The 18,135-nt window shown below is 46.1% G+C and overlaps 8 protein-coding genes across 8 annotated transcripts; 6 read left to right on the top strand and 2 right to left on the bottom strand.

Moving 5' to 3' along the window:
- Positions 1-1,910: 1,910 nt before the first annotated feature.
- Positions 1,911-3,497, bottom strand: EDB91DRAFT_1256544 (uncharacterized protein; the record flags this gene model as incomplete). Its single annotated transcript, XM_041324179.1, has 6 exons — positions 1,911-2,105; positions 2,156-2,380; positions 2,432-2,711; positions 2,763-3,070; positions 3,130-3,317; positions 3,365-3,497. 6 exons carry the CDS (start codon positions 3,495-3,497, stop codon positions 1,911-1,913), a joined length of 1,329 nt encoding a protein of 442 aa, XP_041169269.1.
- Positions 3,498-3,862: 365 nt separating this feature from the next.
- EDB91DRAFT_1088471 (uncharacterized protein) lies at positions 3,863-4,744 on the top strand (the record flags this gene model as incomplete). The annotated part of the gene is made up of 3 exons (XM_041316445.1): positions 3,863-4,366; positions 4,418-4,510; positions 4,559-4,744. 3 exons carry the CDS (start codon positions 3,863-3,865, stop codon positions 4,742-4,744), a joined length of 783 nt encoding a protein of 260 aa, XP_041169268.1.
- A 719-nt stretch (positions 4,745-5,463) lies between these two features.
- Positions 5,464-5,931, bottom strand: EDB91DRAFT_1064438 (uncharacterized protein; the record flags this gene model as incomplete). Its single annotated transcript, XM_041314701.1, has 1 exon — positions 5,464-5,931. One exon carries the CDS (start codon positions 5,929-5,931, stop codon positions 5,464-5,466), a length of 468 nt encoding a protein of 155 aa, XP_041169267.1.
- A 589-nt stretch (positions 5,932-6,520) lies between these two features.
- EDB91DRAFT_1088469 (uncharacterized protein) lies at positions 6,521-7,475 on the top strand (the record flags this gene model as incomplete). The annotated part of the gene is made up of 5 exons (XM_041316444.1): positions 6,521-6,673; positions 6,731-6,910; positions 6,963-7,061; positions 7,114-7,197; positions 7,251-7,475. The coding sequence occupies 5 exons, from the start codon at positions 6,521-6,523 to the stop codon at positions 7,473-7,475; spliced, it is 741 nt and encodes a 246-aa protein (XP_041169266.1).
- Positions 7,476-7,712: 237 nt separating this feature from the next.
- On the top strand, positions 7,713-8,464 carry EDB91DRAFT_1088468 (uncharacterized protein; the record flags this gene model as incomplete). Its single annotated transcript, XM_041316443.1, has 3 exons — positions 7,713-7,868; positions 7,917-8,186; positions 8,288-8,464. The coding sequence occupies 3 exons, from the start codon at positions 7,713-7,715 to the stop codon at positions 8,462-8,464; spliced, it is 603 nt and encodes a 200-aa protein (XP_041169265.1).
- A 2,770-nt stretch (positions 8,465-11,234) lies between these two features.
- Positions 11,235-12,062, top strand: EDB91DRAFT_1256542 (uncharacterized protein; the record flags this gene model as incomplete). Its single annotated transcript, XM_041324178.1, has 1 exon — positions 11,235-12,062. One exon carries the CDS (start codon positions 11,235-11,237, stop codon positions 12,060-12,062), a length of 828 nt encoding a protein of 275 aa, XP_041169264.1.
- A 612-nt stretch (positions 12,063-12,674) lies between these two features.
- On the top strand, positions 12,675-13,244 carry EDB91DRAFT_1064424 (uncharacterized protein; the record flags this gene model as incomplete). The annotated part of the gene is made up of 2 exons (XM_041314699.1): positions 12,675-12,882; positions 12,943-13,244. Coding segments are annotated over 2 exons (510 nt in total), but the record flags the coding sequence as incomplete, so codon positions are not given.
- A 669-nt stretch (positions 13,245-13,913) lies between these two features.
- Positions 13,914-14,540, top strand: EDB91DRAFT_248283 (uncharacterized protein). Its single transcript, XM_041326588.1, has 2 exons — positions 13,914-14,062; positions 14,115-14,540. Exons 1-2 carry the CDS (start codon positions 13,975-13,977, stop codon positions 14,270-14,272), a joined length of 246 nt encoding a protein of 81 aa, XP_041169262.1. The 5' UTR covers positions 13,914-13,974; the 3' UTR covers positions 14,273-14,540.
- Positions 14,541-18,135: the final 3,595 nt, after the last annotated feature.

Genomic DNA, 18,135 nt, shown 5'->3' with positions numbered 1-18,135 from the left:
GAAGTGACGAAGTACAAGGTGCTTACCTACATGGGTGCCATCAGGATACAACAGTGACTAAACATGGACAAGTGACATGGAGACACTATAGGAAAACGTGGGAGGAGATTGAAGTCAGGATGGTGATGGAATTACAGTGAGTATATACCAGCCCATTTCTCAAACTCATCACCCAAATTTGCATTAGGGATTGATTGAAGTCGGACGGAGGAGTTGGGCGACGACGACAGGATGACACGGCAGTACATACTGCCGTATCAGGAGTCCAGTACGATGAACCCAGTCGAAGTCCAGCAGACATGACAGTACAGACCGTCGTGCCAGAGGAGGAGAGGATAAGCGCGTGTTATGGATTGATCGAAGTCGGAGGAAGGAAAGTCGGAGGAAGGAAAGTTGGAGGAAGGAGTTGGTCCGGACGATGAACCCAGTTGAAGTCCAGCAGACATGACAATACAGACCATTGTGTCAGAGGAAGAGAGGATAAGGACACGTTAGGGATCAATCAAAGTCGGAGGAAGGAAAGTCGGAGGAAGGAGTCGGTCCAGACGATGAACCCAGTCGAAGTCCAGCAGACACGACAGTACAGACCGTCGTGTCAGAGGAGGAGAGGATAAGGGCATGTTAGGGATCGATCGAAGTTGGAGGAAGGAAAGTTGGAGGAAGGAGTCAGTCTGGACGATGAACCCAGTCGAAGTCCAGCAGACATGACAGTACAGACTGTCGTGTCAGAGGAAGAGAGGATAAGGGCGCATTAGGGATCGATCGAAGTCAGAGGAAGGAAAGTCGGAGGAAGGAGTCGGTCCGGACGATGAACCCAGTCGAAGTCCAGCAGACATGACAGTACAGACCGTCGTATCAGAGGAGGAGAGGATAAGGGCGTGTTAGGGATTGATCGAAGTCGGAGGAAGGAAAGTCAAAGGAAGGAGTCGGTCAGGACGATGAATCCAGTTGAATTCCAGCAGACACGACAGTACAGACTGTCGTGTCAGAGGAGGAGAGGACCAGGGATAGATGTGACAGTACAGACCATTGTGCCAAGTAGAAATTGAAGTATAAGAAAGTATACATATCAAGTATACAGGATTAGGATAGAATAAGCTTGAGGGGACTTAGAATCAATTCGTCGGAAAGTACAAACACCTGCAAATAAAGTCACGTGCAAACTCCGACTGTCTGAATCAACTCAAGTTCTAAGTTCTCAGTTCCCCATATCTCCTCACCCATCTAGGGCTCAGTGGTTTGTACTGCTGAGTCTTTTCTTTGACTCATAACCTCCATCGCTCAGCGGTCTGTACTGCTGAGTCTTTTATTTGACTCATAACCTCCATCGCTCAGCGGTCTGTACTGCTGAGTCTTTTCTTTGAATCATAACCTCCATCTCTCAGCGGTCTCTACTGGGCGTCTTCCCCCCACCCTCTCGAATAGAGATTCACCCTGTTCGCCCCATTATCTCACCCAGCCCATGTCACCCGTCAGGCAACTCTGTCTGATCTTCGGACATCCCTCCACTTGCACTGTTATCTTGCCCAGTCCATATCTTTTCACCCGTCAGGCGATTCTTTCTTGTCTTCGGTCATCCGTTCTGTACATCACCACGTTATCTCGCAGATTTCGCCCACCCCATCCCATTTCACCTGTCAGGTGTTCTTTCTGATCTTTGGCCATCCCTCCACGTTATGTGGAGGGGTTTACGCAACAAACAGGAGACGGTGTTAAGATGTTACAACATTTTTACGTCACAAGAGAATGTCATCTTTCCCCAAATCATTGTGTTGTCTCCGAGCTCTTCTGATATCGTCTTCTCCTGCCTTCACCGCCTCAATAAATACCCTTTCGGCTTCTGCGGCAATCTTGTCGTGTCGGGTCACATCGTGAATATCCTCACCCACACCTCCATCTCTCTCTGCTTCTCAAATGACTTCGATGAGTTTTCCTGCAAGTTCATGTAGCATCAATATGTTGCTCTGTTCATCCACTTCCTGGTGGGCTTCTGGTACTTCGTTGAATACCTTAGCACTTTGGTGGAAGTTGTTATCCGAAAAGTCAAGCACTCGAGTCATTCCCATGCGTTGGGCAAGGTCTCCTGACCATGTTGCCACTGCGTCCTGTGAAGGTATGAATTTGTTGACTGCTGCTGAGCTGCCACTTGACTTACGAAGTAGTTTGTTATCAAAAAACAGATGATAACCACCAAGGCACCAAAATGAACCAGGATTTTGAATGCGCGCATAATCACATGCGACATAGGCTGGGAATCTTCAGAGGTAAGAGTTTCCTTTGCTGGTCCATAGTTATAGACCCATAAGTTGATTGTAGCCTTTCCATGGCCTAGCGCTGGTGAAGAACTGGTGACTGTACAGCGCCTGTTAAGATCATGCGTCTTGGGAGATAATCAGTACCCATCCTACCCTTTGAATAATTTGACACCTACCGCTATTGTCTGCACCAAGCCCATATTGGAGTGACAAAGAGTCTCTAATAACTTCCCTGATTTCCTCTCGAATACATACACCAATCCATGATCACTCCCCCCGATGATCAGTTTTCCTTGTGCGGCGAATGCCACCTGCTTGGGGATGGACACACTTGGAGCAGCGGTCATAAATGTTCGAACTGGTTCCTTGTCACCTTCAAGTTGATATAAAGTAAAACCATCAGTAGCATTGTCCACCACGAAGACGCCCCTCTTCTGGTTGACTGCTGCGTGTCCACTGAAAGAAGGTCAGTGATACATTTGTCAATGACATACCATGGACTCTTACATAACTGATTGGCAGCTATATTCCTTCACCACTGCGCCATCATCACCTTTCAGTTTGATGAAGTTCCCATCATACAGTCTGAAGACATAGACACATCCATTGTCTGCAAATGCTACATACTTGGGCACTGTGTTATCGAGTCGCACTGAAAACATGGCCTGCAGCTGCGAGTTTGTGTTGAGAATGAGGACTTGAACTATCTTGTCCCTCGTTCCCACTGCAATCCATGTAGTCGTTTCGGAGGATGTCGAATCCCATACCATGCATGTAATTTCGAAGCCCGATCCAAGCCTCCTAGCACAGATCTCCTGAAAATGCATATGTTGGATGTTAGCCGAAGGTTCAATGATGAGACCAGGAGACTCACATCTACATGGCTATGTCGTAAGAATACAACATAGCCCAGCCCAGTTCCATAACAAAGGGTTTCTGCCATGCCCAATCTTGTTGTGACCCAGACAGCGCAGCTGACTGTGCCTTGGGACTCATGGTGATGAATCAAGCATGTAAGTTCTTTCCGAGATTTGATATCCCAGAGTTTGATGCCCTTGGTCCCTGCTTGTTTGTTAGCACCTCCCATGACAAAGTGCATGTCAAATTACCACCGCATGCAAGAGCTTGGCCATCATTAGATATTGCAAGTACGTGAATGGACCCACCATATGTCGAAAGGCGCATTTGATGTTGGAAGTGTTGCTTTGATTTCACGAAGAGTGATGAGGCAAATAAAGACATTATTGCCTGCACAATCTGGTTGGTTGTAGTCGCCAGTTCACCTGCTCACAGCTTATTTATATTAGGTTCCCATTTGTTTTCACAACTTTTTGTTGATTCCATGGCGATTTGCTAGCCATTTATTGTTTCCCGATGTTTGTGTTCATCCTTACGTGACAATTTCATATTTCTATTATATTTAGGACTCATTTATTCGATCTTGTAGGCGACTTCTTTTGTTGATTGTCCTTATTGTTTAATCTCTATATAGGTCTACATTGAGTGGTGTCATTTGGGGATAAATCGCATTAGAGGTTATTACAGTTCATAGCCAATATCTTGACCCGCCCTAGTCGTCCCGCTCACGTCGCCGCAACCACAACATTATGCTCAACAAATCCAATGCTGTCCCTGCTTTCTGTGATCAAGAGCCTGGTGCTCCACCTCCCTTCCCTCCTATGCTCACAGACCAGCTTGAACTATTTGGCAGCACTCACCACTCAACTATGCTCGTTGCCGACGAGATTCTTCCTTCCAGAATCAGTACTGTTGTTCCGCCCACTCAGCATATTAAGCACCCGCAACTCAAGGACACGCTGGCGCCTGAGTTCAAACTTGCAGTACAGCCATTCAAGAATGACCACTCTTCCTCGCCATACTCAAAGAAATTGTTTGAGTGTTCACATTCCCATTCTCAAACGCCCATACCCTCAGATTCATTGGATTCATTAGATTCAGTGTCAGACAGTGGCTCCTCAACTTCGACTGAGAGTCTATCAGAAGATTCAAAGATACCCAAGCCCCCTGGTGAACCTGGTTGTCCAGGGCGTGGAGGATACACACTCCACGAGGCTTTAGACTGGAACCCAAAGGCGTATGCTAAGTTCAAGGTGAGTGACGTGCTCTCACCACAGCATGCTATTTGCTCATGAACCTGTAAGAAATCTATGCACCACCTCATTGAAGAACATCTTGATACGACCAAGTGTGCTTCTTCCCAAAACTATACGCTCCTGAAAATTGTGCGCGACAAGGTGAGTAGACTACGGATGGCAGTTGTCCACAATTTTATCATTTGTCAGGCTGTCGATGCTTTCCCGGACTTAGAAAACTACAGTGGCTTCTGGCCACTGAATGATATGATCATGATGCATTTGAAATATACATCGGGTCGTGCTAGGCAGAAGGAAGCAAAGATGGCTGCGGGCAAGACCAGGACCACGAAAAATTCATCGAAAGTGAGGATAATCCTACTACGAAGCTCATAACTGATATCAATCTACAGTAAACTTGATTCATACTATACACCCGTGTACCGCATTTTACTTGAATTACTAGGGTTGGCGTTGCTGACTTGTCACCTTGCAGAGCGCCATCCACGGAGACAAATAGCTAGATATTGATTGTCGTGTAACTCGTGTATCTTCGAACCAGCTGGAATATCAATTCCATATCTGCTATCCGGCTTATCACGAACTCACGCCTAACTATCAAAAATCCAAATCAACAGGATCAGGAGTAGTAAGAGCTTAGCACTGGGCCCTGATAGAAGTTTAAAGTTTGAGTCAATATAGGGTTGAGTTTGGTGATAATGTTCCTTTATTTATGGGTGTTAAAACTTCTGACAAACTGGTCTCGTGTGATAATTAAGCTTATTTTCCCTTCTTCCCCTGGTGCGATGGTGCGATGGTCTGTACTGTCACATCTGTCCCTTCCCTAGCACTATCCTGTCCAGCGCTCACGATGCATGTGACAAGAACGGCGCCATCACAGCGAACTTCATAATGTATTACATACAAATCATTATATATTACTTCAAATCAAACTACCTCGCTGTGCAGCCAGCCAGTGGTTGATCCGAGTGCTCAAGGGCTTCACGATGGTGAGACTACATGGGAGCTTTGCTTGAGGATGATGTCTGATACTTCGTGTAAAACTGATGGATTCTAGATCAACGAGGAATCAAGGAATCAACATCCAGTGATGCTTACCAATGCATGATGAAATCTGCGAGCGAATTATCCCTGCCTCGCATGTTCACAACAGAGCTGGCGCCAGCCCCAATCCTCATAACAACTGCATCACCTCGGAATATATGGTCGATGCTGCTGAGAAGTGGGTTGGCTCTCAGACGGCAGTGCCACTTGAAAAAACCACAAAACTGATATATGTGTCTTCCTTCATGCAAGGTGACAAAACAGTTATGCACGTAAGGCTGCACAGTTGCACAATCCAGAAGGCTCTTGGGAACAGGAAAGCGCTTCCCACTGCGTGAGTGATCAGAGCATTGTGTCAACATAGTGACCTGGCAAGGTTTACTCCATGATGAAGAATATAGCCTACACCACAAATGAAGTTCAGCAGTCTTCGTGTAGATGTCAGCAAAAATCAAGAGAGAAGCGAGATTATGACTTACAGATGATGTGGGGAAGATATAAATGCGAGTATTGACCATTGCAGCACAGGAATGACAAATGAAATTAGGTGATGAGTCTAGGCGACCAGCGCTAAGTACAAGGAGTGGACAGTGAACAGTAAACTTGAAAGTGAGTGGCGAAAGACTAGAGTGGGCAATGAAAGTGGGCAATCTTATAGTAGTTTTTAGTACTTACTTTGAACTGAGTGTACCCCGTGCAGAGTGCAGACATCCCGAAGAACAGATAAACGAACCAATCACCATTTCTATTGTCTTTATTTGTTTCGCGAAATGCAGGGACCAGAACAATAAATGCAATTCCATAAATACCTTGCCTGCGCATAGGCATTTTTGAACTCTTTTGTGTATTTAGACTTGGTCATTTAATTTGCGTTTATGACAATTACCTACCAAGGTGGAACACCCGAAACGACAGCCCTATCACAGAAGGCCCTGAAAAACGAATAATGCAACGTCGTCAAGGTGAAACACCAGTGACCGAAAAGTGGGGATCATGCAACAATGTTATTAGAATAATAAAATCTAGACACAATAATGGTGGCCATGTATAAGTAGGATCCATGCTGAGCCCAGAGGTCAAACATTGATGACGCTGACTTCCATTGCCATGTCAGAAACACAGCGCCATATTCACATTGAGCAGGAGGACATACAAACAGCCACTGATACTTACTTATTTGACGAAGACAACAATATGGAATACGATGAGAGTCAGACCACATCCCAGTTTGACACACTGCAATGTACGATGGCTAGCATAGTATGTCTATATTCATCGAGCGAATGAGAATCATGCCGGGCTCAGTGTCTGTTCTAGGTATCGGGAGAGGCCTCCCAGATGAACCTTGAAGAGCGCTTCAATGATGTCACAGGCCAGCCATCAACTTGGATGACTCGGTTGGGCAAGAGGGAGACCTCCCAGATGGACTTGGATGATGTCACAGGCCAGCCCCCAACAGCTCCGCTCGACAAGAGGGAAAAGCGAGTCACCAATCCGGTATGTTTAGGTTACATGAATGAATGTTAATGTTGGACTTACTTTTATCCAGGTACTACCTGACAAGTGTCGCATCAAAGAAGTTGACTACTCAGAGACATTACGCACCACCGTGTACAGTCAAAAGGAACTGATCAACAATATGAGAACGGTCCGTAGTATCTCACTGGACATCACCAATATCTGACCTGTGGGCGCTGTAGGAGGTGGAAAATCAACAAGTAGAACATGTGTGCAACATAAACGACATGAAACAGCAACTAGCAAAGGCCCATGACGAAATCAGAGTAATTCCTTCTGCAGCGTGTGACCACCAGATGTACACTTATGACCATGACAGAGGACCCGTGTCCAGCAGCAGCAACTTGAAGAACATATTAAAGAAACTTGCGAAGCACTCGGCCAGGGTAATCATGAGGCAATAAAGGCCGCTATGCAGAAAATCCAAGAGGACGCTCGCGACTACTTGGCACAAGAACGGGCACGGCAAGAAGCAGAGCTGAATGAAAAACCGATCCAACATGAGGAAGAGTTGAAGAGAAAGACAAATGAAGAGGTGACGTGAATGATTCAACAGGAAAACAGTTGATAACAATAAACAGTCTCAAGAGCGCGAGAATGCAACATTTGCTGAGATGGACCGGAGGTTACAGCAAGAAGTGCTCAAGTTGAAGGCGAGAACATGTTTCGAAAGAAATGGAAAATATACTGAAATACTCACCAGGCAGAAAAAGAGAGCGAGCTGGCCAAGATGGAATGGAGATTTTCCAGGTGTCACAGGTTTTAAGACAAGGTCACAGAAATGGATAATAACCCCAATATGCTGAGAGATGTGGGACAACCATTGTCTCCGTCCGCAAAACCACAATCAGGTACCTCATGCCTTAATGCGATTAAGAGGATAAAGAAAACTCACAGAATATCGCACAGGGTTCGCCTTGTATCACTAGTAGCAGAGGTAAGCATCTGATGCTGTGGACTGTGATTTAAACTTACACGATAGTAGGTGGACGAAGAGGAAGTACCTCAAGAACACTCGTCCAAACAAGACACACCACCACATCTACAACACGACACACCTCCTTCTACCACAATGGAAGACGCAATTGCAAGAGGTGTAGAAGCCGCACTGAGACGTGTTCTAATCGACAAAGAATTTCCAGTTATCAAGAAGCACAGTCCCCAGCAGAGAAAGATGGAGGAAAAAGAACTCCAGCAAGAGAAGGTGGCCGAGAAAAGCTATGAAAGAGACTTCTTTTTGGCAAGTCAAAAGGTGGTACGGAAGCTGCGACTTACAGTGATGTATAGGGCGAAGTGCGGTGTCTCTTCAAAGACATTTTCAACATTTCTCAAGACACCGATTTCATACTCCATCAGGCAGCTAGTCGTGAGGATGTCTACTCGTATGAATATGAAGACGGCCCAGGTCCCGATTACAAAGATCTTGCCTTTGATCTCAAATGTGGGTCCAAAAGCCCCTGGAACAATAAAGTCATTGGCTTGCTGCTTGAAGAATTGCGGAGAAGGGGTGACCAAGAGAGCTGGTCATTCTGAAGGTCAGAGGTGTATATGAGGGAAGTTCTTCAAGATTGTTACAAACGCCTGCGTACAGTGTGGACGGCTGCACAACCCAAGGTTACCGCAAAGGGTGGATTGGAGACTCTTGCAGAGGTGGAGCAGAGGCTGATCTCTAAGAAAGATGAGACATTGAAAGCAACTCATCAAACAACGTGTCGGAAAAATGTATGTTCATGAACTCCATACTAATCTGGTACTGATGCCTTCTCAGAAATATCTTCGCAGAGTCAAGGTTCTTGACCATCTGTCATATACCTGATCTGACCGCCCTAATATCAATATCCACTCCGCTTTCTGACCCCCTCCGCTTCATTCATCCTCCGCTCTGCCTGATCATCATTTGTATCCGCTCTGCTCGACCGCTCAACTGGTCCCCTTCCATAACATCTCCATTCAACTGGACCTCTTTCCCCTTTTAGATATATGCTTTCCTTTTCGGTACTTAGACCATTACTTCCGGATCACCGGTAATTCCTATTACCGCTCGATCACTGATCCGACGCGTACATATTGATATCCACCCCGACTTATGTCTTTCCTATGTAAAGTACTTACAAATGATATCCTTGGTACATAGCTTTACTACATAGTTATCCTGGTCACTGCCTCATACATAGAAGTATATAACATATCATGTACTTAGATATTTTTCCTTAGTCTTAATATTACTTGTCTTCTCGCAGTTATATCCTGTGAGGATTCTCAGTAGGACCTTGCCTCCTCTGGACACAAGTCTCAACTTGTTGTCACCTCTGACCCTCCGACCCTCCGCTCCATCTTAGAGCCGTGCTCTAAGTCTTTCCCTTATCACCCCGCCCCTATCAATATCCTCCTATCACCCCTTTCCCTATCCTCTGCATTATCCTCCGACATCTCCACTCCTATCAAAATATCTCCCTAGTTCCTATCCACCCTCCGCATCGTTCCCCACCTTCTCTGCTCCACTCCTAGTCAGTCCGCCGCTAGCAGCTCTTACTCCCTGACCCCCAAAGCGGACCCAAGCGGACCACTTGTCCTACCGTTGGACAACATCGGACCCACTCCAAATTCGGGGCACATACTCGGCTAAGGGCGCAGCACAAGAGCCGAAGCCAAGCCCTGACCCCTCTGCCTCTTGAGCCGGCATGGTACCTAACACCATCTCGTTAAGTACAAGACTGATGAGAATGAGGAAGACCTCCCAGCCTGGCAGTGGCTTCAGCAACTAGTCGGGACGTTGGGAGAAGACGGCATGAGTTCGGAGGAGAGCGACGTGGAAAATGATATTGAAACGGTTCTTTGTGTCAAGAACATGACTTGGCGCCGTGCGATCGAATGGGAATTGGATATTATTGATCACCAAAGGATCATGGACGATGATATCTTCACCCCCCAAGGTTCAAAGCCGATGAAACGGATATGCTCAGCTGGGAATCCAACGACATCCAAAAAAGAAGGGGATGGGTTGCCTAAAGCATTGTATAATGAGGAATGGCTTGCAGGTTTGACCAAGCGTCAAGTTGAGAGGTTATCAATCTCAGATGGAAGATTTAAGTGGATGAGAGTTGCGGTAGTGTAGGGCATCATTTTGTACTCCTGGAGATATTGAACGTGCAGCACAAGCGCCAAAGGCATGGCTCACCAATGTGGGGAATTCCCCCACTGTAGGTGTAAAACCCCGTCCTTTCCACATCATCTCACATCAGTTCCACATATTCCGCACATTCTGCATTTCCTGTGCATCGTCCGATGGGTTCCGCATTCCCGCGCATCCTTCGGAACCCGCCCGCACTATCCAATATTCCTGCGCATCGTCAGACAACCTTCGCATGTCCTGTCCCCATCCTTCCAGGTCCATTGGTACGCTGTATCCCTCTTCCCGCTGTTCCTAACGTTATCCGGATCAAACTGACACATGCCCTTATGGCATGGACCCCTATTCCGGAGTATTGCGCCCATGTGCACTGCCTGCCTTTACTTCCGCTTCCTGAGAGACTTACTACCTGTACCTCAGTGTTCCTTAAAAATAATCTTCCCTTTAAGTAGTGGTACTCAGGGCTTGGGGGTATTTTATCGAATCCCATCTTTTACCTTCCCACTTTTCCTTCACCTTACTAGAGGATCGCTTTGACTTATGCCCACTATCAATCTAACCTTGTGATATACTTCCTTCGACTTCGCCTGCGAGTTCCAACGAATCAGTACGTTCCGCGCTTTATCTGTTTGAGTTCTGTTTCATTCCTTTCCATTCCACTTGAGTTCCGCTCGGGTTCCGCTTGTTCTGTGCGAGTTCCGCTTGTTCTGCTTGTTCCGCATTTTTGCGGATCCTCATCCTACCTGCGGGAGGGTTGATTAGGGTTGTTTAGACAGAGACTAGTACTCCCCAGTAGCAATCCCCTTTAGGGTCGAACGTGCTTGCTCTCAAGTGAGGCAGTAGGCAGCAAAGACCCAACTGTGTAGTAGATTGACTTCTCTCCGCTGCACTTGTTGTACCCACACCGGAACCCTTCGGGTCGCTAGACAGAGTCTAGTCTTTGTTTCCTCGCACTTATTTGTGGACTCGCTACCCAGTAGCAATCCCCTCGGGACGAGTATAAGCCTCGCACCCTTGTTAGACTTCTGATTCACACAGAGTCTATTTTCCTCACCCACAGCGCACTGGCATGATTATCAATGGTGCCCACGGTCTGGGTTGGGACAGAGATGTGACCATGTTTGAAAGCTTCAAAATCCCAATCTGGGTGTATTGGCCTATCTAATATGGTACATGATAAGACCTGGAAAAAAATACCTGCCTTCAACAACAGATATTGCTGCAGCAACTCAGACTCAGTGGGGCGTCCAGTCAGGATGGGGCACTCAGGACGATAATACTTGGGGAGTTAGGCATGATGATAATCCGTCTAATGATGATCTGTGGGGAACTCAATCGAATGATCTGTGGGGCACTCAGTCGAACAATCCGTGGGGCACTCAGTCAGATGATCCGGCACCATCGTCCATTGTTCAATCGCAGCCCGACCTCTCCCATTTTCCGCTCCCCCCAAAAAATAGCAGTCAGAAGTGTGGTGAAGATTTCAAGGTGTTCTTTGCCCGCTGGGCCATGCGGAACAAGGAGAAGGAGATGAAGGAATCACCCTCTCAACGGCAGGCATGTCTAGGTCATGAGTGTTCGGCAATAAATCATCACATGCCTGGGAGGTCTAGCACAATTCAGGTGTTCAAATGGCGACCCCATGATGATGACGAGGATGAGGATGGATTCCTGTTGCGCCACCCCATCACAAAGGCTTGCGTAGAGGAAATCTGGGGAAACTACAACAAGGAAACTAGAATCTTTGATCCCTTTTCTAACCAGTGGGACTTATGTCGCGCCCTCAACCCAACTAGCATCCCTGACGGTGATGATCGGGAAGATAACAATGACATCATGCCTCCACTTCCTATAGTCGCTCCCCCTGTACTTCCACCTCCTACTCCTTCCAGTTTCTTGCAGGACATATACAAATACTTCGGCAATGAGGTTTCGCTTGCATCGAGACACGCGAGTATTGAAGGACTCATCCCTATCTTACATTACCATTTTGGATATTGAACCATGGCAGCTGTCTTGCCTCCTCTGAATGTATCAACACGGATCCAAGAATGGACTAGGAAGATGCAATGGGAACATACTCAGAAGCTAGTCAGCGATTTGACAGCTGAAACAGGTTTGATCGCAGAGCCGCAATGCCAAAGCATTACGAACTTCATCGCGCTTTTGGTAAACTTCAAGCAGTCTGACTCAGGCAGCCTAATACTGCCTGATGTTTGGGATTTAGGACCCAATCCGTCTCTACAAATCTCGCATGTGCATATCTGAGTTTCTTATGCCCAGCTATCACAACATCAGTTCTTTATAATTGAGCCCTGCCAATCCCCAAATCATGTTGTCTGGACATTGGCTGTTCCCGACCCCATTACCGTGGTGATGTGCCTGCGACGTAACTGGGGTTCAAACATGCAGGAGATCGTGCTTGCTCTCCTTCAAGGAGGTATAGCATTTAGGACCCTGCAGCATATGACCGTTGTGCCCAACTTGCGGCGCCCCCCTACTGAGCTTTGTACCTACACCTTGGGACACCGACAATTCCCCTTCCGCGCGATATACACGGATTACGTTGTATACGAGCAGCTACATCACGACTTTATGAACCGTCCCTGAGCAAGGGCTGCTTTTCTGCACAGGGGACTCATATGGCGGTTGGCTTTGCACAGCCTCGGTTTCAACCATCTCCCATCTGTCCTTGATGGTATCTCACCCGAAGCTGTTCCATTTGGTCTCCTATTGTGCAGCAATGATCAGACTTACTATGACGATGGGTTGTTGGAAGAAGAAATCGATTTTATGTGCGGGACATACTACATGCACCAGGGTAAGCCTTCCTTTACACAGATTGATCAATTGTAGCAATATTAATACTCGCGCTTTCTAGCTCAGGGCACGGATGTAGTAGTATCATCCTGGTGGCCTCGGCCGCATGCTTGGAATGCATCGGGCTTGAACATCGGTTTTTGGTCTGCTCGTTGTGAAGATTGGTTCCAAACCCGTCTTGGCAATATCAGAGAAGGAGTTTCTCACGAGCAACTTTCGTGCACCGATGACGCCAATGGTCCAATGACCTCCACGCAGTGGAAGCGCTCCCTCAAATTTAACCCTGGCACAACCAAGATGATGCAAAATGTTTTGGCGGCGTGTTATGATTTCATGACTAGAGCACCTGGTAAGAGTTATTAACCAAACTGCCTCATTGATACTGACAAGATTATCTAGTTTGGACCGAGTCATAGTTGTGCTGTTGTATCGCATATGTATTATAGTATGATTATGAGAACGTGCTACACTCCTATTGCATTGATTCTGTCCTTGCATATGTTAGTTGTCAGGACACGACCAGGCTACGATTGAGTAATAGATTGATCTCAGGGGTCAACTTATCATAGATGATCACCATTTTGTGCTGCATGCTGCAGGTGATGAGCGGGTGACAATTAAGCAATGAGTGGGCAACGATTGGGCAATTCATTCTGTTGAATGACAAAACTTCAAGTTTTGTCATCACATCTTGTCGCTGGCGTAAACTTCAAAATTTTGATGACATCTAATTGTTGGACAAAACTTAAAACAGTGGCAAGGAGATGAAACTTCAAGTTTCATCTGAAGTTTTACGTGATAATTAAATTTAAAATTCAAGCAGACGCTGAAAATCTGATTATACTTCTTATTTGTGTTGACATATAATCAGTGGAAAAATAGCTGTGGATATTTCATATTTTGGATTTCGCATACAACACTGACTAAATTTGAAGTTATATGCCCATTTTTATGTCAGTTCAAACTCCAAATATTTTCTTCACATTTAGTACAACATGTAAACCTCTGCTAAATATTGATTACCCCGATGTGTCTTTGGTACCAACTATATCATTCAGTTGAGTACTACCATTGACCATCGTTTATTCGCAAGATGAACCTGAAATCTATCGCCGTCCTCCTTACTGCTGTTGCCGCCCATGCAGTCACAGGTCCCATTGAGTATGCCAGCTGTCAAACAGGTGAGGTCAACAAGCATGCCATTGTGCACGGCTGACTCAAATTCTTGACTAGGATGCAATGGCCACGCTGTTTCTTGTTATGGGGCTGCCGGATTTACATTCAGAGTGGCCCTTCCTTCAGTACCTCCTGTTCTCGCTACATGTAATACAGGCCTGGGGACATGTATGGCGGCTTGTGCAGACCTACTCTCTGAGCGAGTCCAATTATGAATATGGCAAGAAGAATGCATGTCCCTCTTGGTGATGGGATCAATGCCCGTCCCTTCCATTTTTGCCTCGTATTGGCCTTTTCTCAGCCATGTTCTGCAATTTCACAGTGTCATACATAATGGTTTTTCATGAACTGTATATACTAGCCCATTGATATCCCGCTTTTGTTTTCCGCAAGTGCTATTCCTGTTCTCTGAAGTTGAAAAAATTCATAGTACCATGTCAGATATGTGGAATCTGCAGCAGCAGCAGCGACCCCCACGAACTGGCACCATGTTCCAATAGTAAATGCTGACGGTGGCCAATCTACTTAGTACACCTATTTCTGCTTCACAAAAGCAGTCATGCACTACCTTTATGTTCGCAATGTGACCAACCAATCTATGCGAGTGTGTGGCTCCCCCTCTGCAACAGAGCTCTCCAATTGTCTGTGGTCGGACCAGAGGGTGCGCTTACCCGTGTCGATACTGCAGACTCTGGAGGAAGCAGCCTGCCGTACTCAGTGGCGGTCTCACCACGGATCAGGTAGCCATACTAGTCAATATATATCTGGTCTTTGCTGTGGTCACCACTCTCTATGCCTGTCATGCTTAAGTGAATGCTAGATTTCTTAATAAGCTAGTACAGGTCCGGAATGATCCACTACATTTATGGCATGATCCTGGACAAGGTACGTCTGGTAAGTTTTTTTTTTGAATCAAATTATTGTCCTGTTGGGGTATGATACCTTTATGTGGGACGTCACTATCAGAAAGGGGGCCACCCCCCACCACATCTCCGACACTGCAAATGTCACTGTGGTTTGACCTCCACCGGTCCGCCATTGTCTGGCAAGCTTGCCCACCATCAGTCCAATCCTCGCCACAAAGATTGCCTACCAATGGCACATTGCCATCATTCGCCTCGCAGTGCAAGTGTGAGGCACTTGCAAGCGATCTTTGTTGTCACTGGGTATCAGGTTCATGCAGTGTTCCTTTGATCTACCTATTCATTTTCAACCTTGCGCATAGTTTATCTGTCGTACCTGTTGACCAAAGAGCTGATGAGGTTCTTACATGCTTATGTAGCACAAATGTAGTACCTGAGTTATATCAGTAACATAGTCATCCAATACAAATTGTTTATCAATATATTCGTTATACTTTGCATCCCCTGGCACTGGCTGCTACTGTAAGGGGGCATCCTGCCGAATAACACCTTGATTTGCCTTGTTGCACTATCGGACATAAAACCATATAAGTGAATACAAGTTAAACCTGTAATATTGGCACTACATAGGGTATACGGCAACATTGCAACATTCATAGCCCAATAATGCACGTTTCATTGTCCCTGTCGTGCGGGGGTATAAACAGTATGGGTCTACTTTATTATTAATTAGCACCTGAATGAGTGATGCTGAATAGGAGGGCAAACATTGAGCCCCTTCAGTGAATTTACCCGTCTCAGACGGGCAGCCAGGCGTGACAATGTACCAATAGAGACAGGTCACCTGGTGCCAGCCCATGGCAATAATTGTACCGTGTTAGACGAGTGGGCCAAGGGGGTGGAGTGTCCGAGGTAAACAGATGGGCCGGGTGTATATAGTATAGATGGTAGTATAGCAATGTACTATATAGGAAATTATGAATAGTAGTAGTGAATCCAGTGTGTGATAGATGAGTGGGCCGGAGGAATGGAGTGCAATATAGACGAGTGGGCTGGGGAACTGGGGTGTGATGGAGACGAGTGGGCCGGTAAATGAGGTGCAATGGAGACAAGTGGGCTGGTACATAAGGTGCAATGAAGACGAGGGGGCCGGAGAATAGGGTGCAATTGAGACGAGTGGGCCGGTATAGCAGGTGCAATGGAGATGGGTGGGCTGGTAAATAAGGTGCAATTAAGACGAGTGGGCCGGTATAGCAGGTGCAATGGAGATGGGTGGGCCGGTATAGCAGGTGCAATGGAGACGGGTGGGCCGGTAAAGGAGGTGCAATGAGGACGAGTTGGCCGACGTTATTGGGTGCAATGAAGACGAGTCAGCTGGTGATATGGGGTGCAATGAAGACGAGCTGGCCGGTGATATGGGGTGCAATGAAGATGAGTGGGCCAGTGATATGGGGTGCAATGAAGACGGGTGGGCCGGCATTATAGGGCACAATGGAGATGGGTGGGCTGGTGATATGGGGTGTAATGAAGATGAGTGGGCCGGTGATATGGGGTGCAATGAAGATAGGTGGGCCGGCATGATAGGGTGCAATGGAGACAGGTGGGCTGGTATTATGGGGTGCAACAACAACCAGTATTTATGTAACCGGTTGCTTGTGGTAACATAGCACTCAATCCGGCGATTCCACTGGTGGTCTGATCATGTAAAATGGTTAAGATTTGACAAAGTTATGAGCCCTACAAGAGAAAGCCATAAATTTAGAGAATATTATGATGTATTGTATCTAGACCATTGCAACCGGTATTTTTTGACCGGTATTTATGTGACCGGTTGCTTGTGGTAACATAGCACTCAATCTGGTGATTCCACCGGTGGTCTGACCATGTAAAATGGTTAAGATTTGACAAAGTTATGAGCCTTACAACAAGAGAAAGTGACAATTTCAGAGGATATATCATGTCTAGACCATTGTGACCAGTATTTATATGACCTGTTGTTTCTAGTAACAGTACTCAATCCGGTGATTTCACCGGTGGTCTGATCATGTAAAATGGTTAATATTTGACAAAGTTATGAGTGCTACAAGAAAAAGTCACAAATTCACTGGCAGAGGATATATGATATCTAGACCATTGTGACCGGGATTTTTCAACCGGAAGTTATGTGACCAGTTGCTTGTGGTAACATAGCACTCAATCCGGTGGTTCCACTGGTGGTCTGATCATGTAAAATGGTCAAGACTTGACAAAGTTATGAGTGCTACAAGAAAAAGTCACAAAGTCAGAGGATATATGATATCTAGACCATTGTGACCGGGATTTTTCAACCGGTAGTTATGTGACCAGTTGCTTGTGGTAGCATAGCACTCAATCCGGTGATTCCACCGGTGGTCTGACCATGTAAAATGGTTAATATTTGACAATGTTATGAGCCTTACAACAAGAGAAAGTCACAAATTCAGAGCATATGTGATATCTAGACCATTGTGACCGGTAGTTATGTAACCAGTTGCTTGTGGTAACATAGCACTCAATCCAGCGATTCCACCAGTGGTCTGACCATGTAAAATGGTTAAGATCTGACAAAGTTATGGGCATTACAAAAGAAAGTCACAGATTCAGAGGATAAATCATGTCTAGACCATGGTAACCAGGATTTATGTGACCGGTTGCTTGTGGTAATGTAGTACTCAATCTGGTGATTCCACCAGTGGTCTGACCATGTAAAATGGTTAAGATTTTACAATTTTATAAGCCTTACAACAAGAGAAAGTCACAAATTCAGAGCATATGTGATATCTAGACCATTGTGACTGGTATTTTTCAACTGGTATTGATGTGACCAGTTGCTTGTGGTAATGTAGTACTAAATCCAGCAATTCCACTGGTGGTCTGATCATGTAAAATGGTTAAGATCTGACAAAGTCATGAGCCCTACAAGAGAAAGTCATAAATTCAGAGGTAATATTATATCTAGACCAGTGTGTCTCCAGCTCTACCTTAGGGTAGTTTACCTCTGTTCCATTTCTACTCCAAACTTGTCCACAGCAGTCTTACTCTGGGCTTCCTTGAACCTCTGGAGTTCTGCTGAACTCCCCTAGTGTCTGACCTCCAGAAACCTCTGGACTTTGTTGGACTTCCCTCCTGCCTCTCAGAAATTAAGGGCACATACTCGGGTAAGGGGTGCAGCACACAAGCTGAAGTCAAGCCCTTTG

The sequence above is a fragment of the Suillus paluster genome (genome assembly GCF_016628075.1).
Source record: "Suillus paluster strain FC165 chromosome Unknown EDB91scaffold_199, whole genome shotgun sequence".
Taxonomy (NCBI): Eukaryota; Fungi; Basidiomycota; class Agaricomycetes; order Boletales; family Suillaceae; genus Suillus; species Suillus paluster.
This window is presented reverse-complemented; position numbering and strand designations above follow the sequence as displayed.

Coding starts and splice junctions, on each gene's coding strand:
- EDB91DRAFT_248283 (XM_041326588.1), top strand. CDS start 13,975: ATGAACCTGAAATCTATCGCCGTCCTCCTTACTGCTGTTGCCGCCCAT. Junction 14,063..14,114: donor GTATGCCAGCTGTCAAACAG/GTGAGGTCAACA, acceptor ATTCTTGACTAG/GATGCAATGGCCACGCTGTT.